Source organism: Macaca thibetana, chromosome 14 (assembly GCF_024542745.1).
Source record: "Macaca thibetana thibetana isolate TM-01 chromosome 14, ASM2454274v1, whole genome shotgun sequence".
Classification (NCBI taxonomy): Eukaryota; Metazoa; Chordata; class Mammalia; order Primates; family Cercopithecidae; genus Macaca; species Macaca thibetana.
This window is the reverse complement of record NC_065591.1, coordinates 17,281,247-17,290,333: the sequence shown is the minus strand read 5'-3', so window position 1 is coordinate 17,290,333 and position 9,087 is coordinate 17,281,247. Positions and strand designations below refer to the sequence as shown.

General features: G+C 41.9%; 1 protein-coding gene across 1 annotated transcript; it reads left to right on the top strand.

Annotated features, from left to right (window-relative positions):
- Nucleotides 1-8,155: 8,155 nt before the first annotated feature.
- Nucleotides 8,156-9,087, top strand: LOC126936014 (olfactory receptor 4X2). The gene is given in 2 exon segments (XM_050758283.1): nt 8,156-8,932; nt 8,935-9,087. Coding segments are annotated over 2 exon segments (930 nt in total).

Genomic DNA, 9,087 nt, shown 5'->3' with positions numbered 1-9,087 from the left:
AGCAACAGAGGCCTGTTCAAACTAGCTTAGACAAAAAGGAGAATTTATTTGAGGAATAAGGGGCTGTTCCTGGTATCCAAGTACACATGGGCTGAATTAGGGATTAAAAAGTCAAGAATCAGGGATACTCTCTGCATCTCTGAGATGCCATGGTCTCCTTCTGTACTACTTTTCTTGCTCTAGAGTACTCATTTCTCAATGTTTAAAGGTTCAAGGATTTGTTAAACTTCAGCATGTGCCCTTACATGAGGAATCCTGACACACACTGATTTGTTTCCTTCTGTCCACATCACTGACTTTTGTTTTCTTTGTTGATTCTGTTCTTTACTATTCAAGGTATATTTTTAGTTCTTTAAAATTATATTTTAAAAGCATTTCACATATGAAATTGGAGATATGGGAAAAAATGGGGATACATCTTATAGCAGAGAATCAAAGTGTATCAAATCATTCAAATCATATATATATGAACATATATATGAACTTACGCATATATACATATGTGTGTGTATATATACACACATATATGTGTGTGAATATATACACACACATATATATGTACACACACATATATATATTTTTTTGAGATGGAGTCTCGCTCTGTTGCCCAGGTTGCAGTGCAGTGAATCTTGGCTCACTGAAACCTCCGCCTTCCGGGTTCAAGCGATTTTTGTGTCTCAGCCTCCTGCCTAGCTGGGACTACAGGCATGCACCACCATGCTTGGCTAAATTTTGTATTTTCAGTACAGACAGGGTTTCACCCTGTTGGCCAGGCTGGTCTTGAACTCCTGACCTCAGGTGATCTGCCCGCCTCGGCCTCCCAAAGTGCTGCGATTAGAGATGTGAGCCACTGCACCCGGCCCATATATATATTTTAATCTTACTTCTCAGGGATCATATGTGGTGAAAAGTCAACAGACTGGATTAAAAGTGGTTAATATTTATTAGACTTGGTATACTTACCTCACAGTTCTTTACAATGATTTTGCTGAGCATGGGCATTGAACATGTCCTTTCTGCTGCCTTGAGGGCTTTGCCCTTGATTTAACTGTCTGGAAATTGTGTTTGCAAATTTCTGCCAAGTTGGCATAACTCAATTGCTTTTTTTATGTTCAATGGATTTGTTGATCCAGATGTGTTGAATGCTGACTTTTTGTATGTTTTACAATCCAGATTGCTTAGAGCTTCTTAATTAAGAAGAAAAGGATTAGCCGAGATTGGAAGTGGAAGCACATCTTTGGTGAATTAATAATTCAGTAAACTGGCCATTTGCCTGATAGCAAAATTGTTGAATTGGTTAATCTTGTGAATTGACTGTTGGTAATTTGACCGTCTGGCAAACTACTGTTGACGAATTGATTTTAGGTGAATTGCTACTTTTGCACCGAGTGTGATGAGTGACAGGTGGTAGATGCTCAAGAGCTGTGGAATGAATAAAATATATCAAAATGATGTCAGCATTATTAGTTTTTATCATTTGGAAAGGGCTTGTGCCAGAAGTGAGATTGCTTGAAGCAGCTAGAAAAGAACTTACCTGAGAGATAGACATAGTGTTCATATATTATCTTGCAACAAAAAATACCAACTGTCCAAACTAATACATGAAATCCATATTTGAACTTATTAATTGATACCCTGTATTTGCATAATACCTTATGCATATTTCAAAGCCCTTTCACATTCATTACTTCATTGGAGTCTCATTGTAATCCTGTGATGTCAATGAAATATGAATTAATCATTGCCAATGTACAGTTTTAGATGAGACATCATTTAGATTAGGTTTTAGCTGCAAGGGTCAGAATCTAAACGTAGATAGAAGTCAAGAAGCTCACAGTCTGGGATAGAAATGTTCTCTCTCTATCTTGTTCCTCCATTCTTTATAGTGTTCATTCCCAAGGTCACTGCCTAGCCCCAAATGGTTGCTGGAGCTCCAGTCATAATGGCAGCATCCTGTTATCAGAAAGCAGGAAGAGATGAAATAAGGCATGTCCCCTTCCTTGAGATTTCAAGGGAGGCTGGGTAATGTAATTTTCATTCCAGGTGGGCATGTGCCCTGATAAAAATTCAGGGGTTCTAATACTATAGAAGGAAGAAGGAGAAAATAACTATTAGGAACACTAGCGATTTCTGCTCCAGGGTAAATCAAGCACAAAGCCTGGGCACAAACTTGGATATTCTGATTCCCAGACCAGAAGTTCCCTTCACTGTGGTTTCCCATCTCAGTCAGGTTTACTTTATGAAAATAATTTTGTTTAATTTTTACTTTTAAAAAAAGTCGACAGATAAAATTGTATGTATTTGTCACGTATGACATTTTGATATATATATACATATACACACATGTTGTGGAATGACAAAATCTAGCTGACTTACATTACTTCACAAAGTTATTGTTTTTACATTACTTCACAAAGTTATTGTTTTAAAATGTATTCTCAGTAATTGAGTAAAATTTACATTCAGCAAAATGTACAGACCTTAAGTGTACAATCTAATGAGTTTTGACAAATTTATACTTCTGTGAACCAACTTCCCAACAAGATGTAGGATATTTCTATCACCCTGGAAACCTCTCATGATTCCTTCCAGGCAATCTCCACCCCTCCTCAGGCAGCCACTGATCTAATTTCTATCATCATGAATTAGTTTAACCTGTCCTAAGCTTGTTTAAATGAAAGCATGTACTCTTTTGTATCTGGCTTCTTTCACTTAAAATAGTATTTTTGAGATTCATCCATATTGTGGGTTATGATTGTTTTTATTTAGTGAGTAGCATTCCAAAAACCACTATGTGTGTGTGTGTGTGTGTGTGTACATTTTTTTTCTCTTGGTGGTGGATACTGGGTTGATTTCTTTTCTTCTTTTTTTCTTTTGCTATTATGAATAAAAGTGGCTAGAAACTTTCACATTCCCATTTTTTTTTTCTACTTTATTTTAGGTTCTGGGGGTACATGCTGGGGCTTGTTACATGGGTAAATGGCGTGTCACTGAGGCTTGGTATATGAACGATCCCATTACCAAGGTGGTGAGCACAGAGCCCAATAGGTAGCCTTCCAACCAACACCCCCACCCACACTCCCCACTCAAGTAGTCCCTAGTATCTATTGTTCCCATCTTTGTGTCCAGCTGTTTTCAATGTTTAGCTCCCACTTATCATTAAGAACATGTGGTATTTGGTTTTCTGTTCCTGTGTTAGTTCTCTTCTGATAACAGCCTCCAGCTGCATCCAGTGGCTGCAAAGGACAGAGTTTCATTTTATGGCTGTGTAATATTCCATGGTATATATGTACCACATTTTCTTTATCCAGTCTACCACTGATGGGCATTTTGATTGATTCCATGTCTTTGCTATTTTGAATAGCTCTGTGATGAACATACAAGTACATGTGTCTTTTTGGTAAAAAGCTTTATTTTCCTTTGGGTATATACCCAATAGTGGGATTCCTGGGTTGAATGATAGTTTTAAGTTATTTGAGAAATCTCCAAACTGTTTTCCACAGTGGGCTGAACTAACTTACATCCCCACCAACAGTATATAAGTGTTCCCTTTTTTTCTGTAACCTTGCCAGCATCTTTTTTTTTTTTTTACTTTTTAGTAATAACCATTTGACTAGTATGAGATAGTATCTCATTGTGGTTTTGATTTGCATTTCTGTAATGATTAGTGATGATGAGCATTTTTTCATGTATTTGTTGGACACATGTATGTCTTCTTTTGAGAAGTGTCTTTTCACACGGAGGAATGCGTATAGATATAATTCTAAAAGAAGGATCTGTGTATTCTTTTTTTTTTTTTTGAGACAGAGTCTCACTCTGTTGGCCAGGCTGGAGTGCAATGGCACAATCTCGGCTCACTACAACCTTTGCCCTGCCAGGCTCAAGCAATTCTCCTGCCTCAGCCTCCTGAGTAGCTGGGATTCCAGGTATGTGCCACCATGCCCGGCTAATTTTTGTATTTTTAGTAGAGACGGGGTTTCACCATGTTGGCCAGGCTGGTCTCGAACTCTTGACCTCAGATAATCTGCCTGCCTTTGGCCTCCCAAAGTGCTGGGATTACAGGGTTGAGCTACTGCGCCCGGCCAGATCTGTCCTTTCTTTCTAATAACGTGATTTAATTATAACTGGAGAAATGAGAGCATAGTCAATGGGTTAATCTTTGCTAGGTTAGGAAACAAAATCAACCTTTTATGGCAAAATTTATAATCTTAGGTGAACAAATACATTTCATACCAAGAATGTTTAAACAAATTTAGTTTCCTATAACAAACATTCATAGATTCATGCTTAACAGTGATTTTCCTTAGATTTATGAAACCAAATTTTTCAACGTAGAAAAGATTTTGACTGACAGACTTTCACAGAAACTCAACTTCATGATGACATGTTACAAAATAAATATAGGTTCTACTTAAGTACTTGGGGTTTTTATGTAATTATTTGCTAATTTTCCTTGTGTTTCTTTATAAAGGATAATGCTGAATTCAGTGTTTGCATGCTCAAAAGCAATGTGCCAAATATTTTCTTAAATCTGAAAATATCTCATTATAGTTTTCTTATCAATCATTAGTTGGAACTTGTGGAATCTTGTTTCAACTCTTTCAATCAAGGCTGAGTTACTGATATTTGTGAGTAGCACTAGTACAGGGCACATTTCATTTTATGAAGTGCTCTTATGCCATTTTTAAACCTTTTATTACAGAAAATTTAAAATATGTACAGGTGTGATCAAAGCAGTGTGATGAACTCCCATGTACTCAACACCCAATTTCAATGATTATTAATTCAGGGCAACTTTTGTTTCACCTAAACGAGAGTATATCAACAGCAGCACTATTGACTCATTGAATGAGATAATTCTTTGTTTGGGGGAACTGTCCTGTGCATTGTAGGGGGTTTCACAGCATCTCTGGCTTCTACCCACTTAGATGTAAGTAGCACTCCTTTCCCAGCCAGGGTGTGACAATGGAAAATGTTCCCAGACCTTGTCGAATATCCTCTGGGAGCAAAATTGCCCCCAGTAGAGATCAGTAGAGAACCACTGATCCATAACTCATTCACACCAAAGACACAGAGAAGTGCTATTTCAGTTTCCTGACACTTGTGGTCTCTATTCCGTGGGCCACTATTCTGAATAGTGCCACTTTATGTAAGGCCACATGACCGAGTTCTTGATAAGCAGGGGCGGTCGTTCATGGACTTCTGAACAGCCCCATGCAGAGTAAGTGCAAACATAGGCTGAATTGAATTTGTTCACAATTCCTACTGGTTTCTGCACTTGTTTCCTACAAGGAAGTTTGAGATTTTCCTACAAGTGTGAGTTGTTTTCTGCAAGTTGTTTCCTACAAGGAATTTCAGGTCCTGCTTCCCATGAGGTGGTCGGCCTGATTAGGAAAGGGAAAGGGGGCGGCTCTCTGTGGACCGAACTTCTCTCACCTGATCACACGCCTCCTCCCCCTGGTGTCTTTTAAGCAGTGTGAACTCAGGGCTGAGCTGCCAGGCTCTAAGTTCTCTGTGGAACATCTTGGGGGGCAAGTCTACTTTGCTCTTCTTGTAAATTAGGTGTAATTGAAACCCCAGTGGTGTAGCATTTCTCAACATTTCCAAGCCTGAGGGTGCAGGGGAGCAGATCCTCTCTGTTTTGGGATTCCAGTGAGGCAGGAGCTCTGGCTGGTAGTGTGACCATTTGTAATGCTTCTTGATTGGCTAATGGGGAAACCTGTGTGAGCCTAGGGCTGTTCTCAGGGTGTTATTTACCTCTCCGTGGTTAGAACAGAACAGGCAACTGGTGAGAACGGCGAAGCCACAGAAACACTGGGGTGAGTTTTGCTTTGTGACCATGGGCTTCTTTTGTAGTAATGATTGATTCCGCCTTGAAAGTAAAGAGAATGGTTCCAGGAAGTGTACAGCACATGACAAAGGGCTTTCACGTCTGTCTGGTCTTTGAGGCAAACACAAGTGCTAGGCTCTGGGATTCAGAGATGGAGAAGGTATGGTGTTAGTCTCTGGGGAACTTTCTTCCTCAATATTTACTGAACACCAACTTACCAAACACTGTGCTGAGAAGGCTGGGAAGATACATAGCCAGTATTATTCATCCTATCTACATTCATTGAATGCTATTGCATGGCTGGCACTGCAGTAAGCGTCAGAGGTGGGGTGGTGGGCAATGATCATCTCTGCCCTAAGGAAACCCATACTCCAGTGGGCAGATGGCCACACAAAAACAATGATAATTCAAGTGCTGGGATCCCAAAATGTCCTAAGAGAAGAGGGGTCGATGGCAGAGGCAGCCTGCAAACTGGGGAGATGGCTTGGAGAGGAATCCAGGGCAGGACACAGGACTGGCCCTTAACTTATCCTGGGATGGAACTGGGAGTGGGATTTATGGCACCTATCTGTGATGCAGGCATTATCTGCATGTTACAGTTTGGACCTTGAGTCTCTGAGAGGTTAAAGAACTTTCTAGATCTTATACAAACACTCCCTGAAAAATATGACTGTAAATCCAGGAGTCCAGACTGTTAGTCCTCTCTTCCGTGAGCAGCTTCTTGGTAAAGTTGCCCAGCTGATCTGAGAGTGTGGGGCTGGCGTCTGTCCTTCCTTTGTTTCTGTAACTATATGTTCTATCAGTGATTTCCTTCTGGTTCATGGTGGTCTTTAATCACCTGAGATTGTCCCAATCACGGAAGCAAGGAAGCTTTGTGGTGTGAGTGGAAATGATCTGGCTCCCAGGCTCAGGTGGCCTGGAGTGTCACTGTAGGAGAGGCTATGTGGATATACAAAACCTCAGCCACCTTGGACAGAGTTCAGCGTGGACTGGGACAGCCTGCCAATCAGTCAGTGAGCAGTCTCAGTGATGCCCTGAGGTGTTGAAAGCCTGGGCTATGGAGAAGGATGTGTCAGAGCATGAGGGGGCACTGGGATGTGTGTGTGTGTGTATGTGTGTGTGTGTGTGTGTGTGTTTTGTGTGTAGGGGGGTATTGGACCTTTGTTGCTACTGGAGGATGTGATTGGAGAAAGTGAAAGCGCCAGTAAAGAGGAGAACTGTACATGGATTGAGTTGAGCTGGGCCTTTGGAAGGGGACAAGCTCACCAAGTGACCAAGTGTAGAATGTGAGAATTAGAGGGAGAAGCAGAAATAAGAGATGTTGATTGTCAAAGGAGGTCCACCAGGGAGATCTCTTCTAAAGACTCTGAATAGTATGTGGAGAGGTTGAGGACACTGTTCTGCAAACCAAAGATAGAAAAGAAGGCCAGGAGCAGTGGCTCATGCCTGTAATCCCACACTTTGGGAGGCTGAAGTGGGAGGACTACTTCAGCTCAGGAGCTTGAGACCAGCCTGGGCAACATGGTGAAACCTTGTCTCTAAAAAATATATAAAAATTAGCAAAGCATGGTAGCACAAGCCTGTAGTCCTATTACTCAGGAGGCTGAGGTGGGAGGATTGCTTGAGCTGGGGGAAGGCTGCAGTGAGCCGAGATTACACCACTGCACTCCAGCCTGGGTGACAAAGAAGTGAGTCCCTGTCTCAAAAAAAAAAAAAAAAAAAAAAAAAAAAAAAAAAAAGAAGGAAGTGGCATGAAGGAAAGCCGTAGCCAGAAGATAATTTGAAACACTCAAAGGCAATGGAAAGACATCTAACGTGGAGACAGTAACACTATCCTGGCTGTTCCACATTGTCCAATGACAGGACTTACTAACTTCCTAATAGAGCTCCTCCTCTAATCTATTTCCACTGGACAGCCCTTTCCATACTTTTGTTCTGTAAACTGCAGACTTTGTCTGATCCTGCAGACAATGGGGAATCATCAAGTATGTTCATCAACTAAAAGGAAAAACACTTTGGGACTGTTAGGGTCCCCAAAGGCCCTAACAGTCCTTCACAAATTGGTACTAATGTCTATCTACAGCTTTAGTTTTTGCTATTCTTTCCTTTATTCCAGCCACACACAAGGCATTTGTAATTGCTCTCTGCCTTCTTGGAATGCTCTTCCCTTCTACACATAACTAACTCCTACTCATCTTTCAATTTCCTGCTCACAGGCATCTCAGCTATGCAAGGGCCTTCATGTAATTCACCCACTCAGTGAAGAAGTCTTTTGTATCATTTCAGATCACACCACCCAAATTGCTGCCTCTTGGTGACAACCTCATGACTAACATACACAATGTGACTGAATTCATTTTTCTGGGACTTTCTCCCAACCAGGAGGTGCAGAGGGTTTGCTTTTTGATATTTCTGTTCTTGTACACAGCAATTGTGCTGGGGAATTTCCTCATTGTGCTCACTGTCACAACCAGCAGAAGCCTTGGTTCCCCCATGTACTTCTTCCTCAGCTGCCTCTCCTTCGTGGAGATCTGCTACTCTTCCACTACAGCCCCCAAGCTCATCTCGGATCTGCTGGCTGAAAGGAAAGCCATGTCTTGGTGGGGCTGCATGGCACAGCTTTTCTTCTTGCACTTCTTTGGTGGCACTGAGATTTTCCTGCTCACTGTGATGGCCTATGACCGCTATGTGGCCATCTGCAAGCCCCTCAGCTACGCCACCGTCATGAACCGGCAGGTGTGTGCTGTCCTTGTAGGAACAGCATGGGTGGGAGGCTTTGTGCATTCATTTGCCCAAATCCTTCTCGTCTTCCACTTGCCCTTCTGTGGCCCCAATGTGATCAACCACTATTTCTGTGACCTGCTTCCCCTTCTCAAACTTGCCTGCTTTGACACCTTCCTCATTGGTCTGCTGATTGTTGCCAATGGAGGCACCCTGTCTGTGGTCAGTTTTGGGGTCCTCTTAGCATCCTATATGGTCATCTTGCTCCATCTGAGAACCCAGAGCTCTGAGGGGCGGCGCAAAGCCCTCTCCACCTGTGGGTCCCATGTCACCGTGGTTATCTTGTTCTTTGGACCCTGCATCTTTATCTACCTGAGGCCTCTTCTACCACTCTGCCTATACACAAGGTGGCGGCTGTGTTCTACACACTGATAACCCCCTTCCTGAACCCTGTCATCTACTCCCTGAGAAATGCTGAAATGGAGAAGGCCATGAAGAGGCTGTGGATTAGGACACTGAGACTAAATGAGAAATAG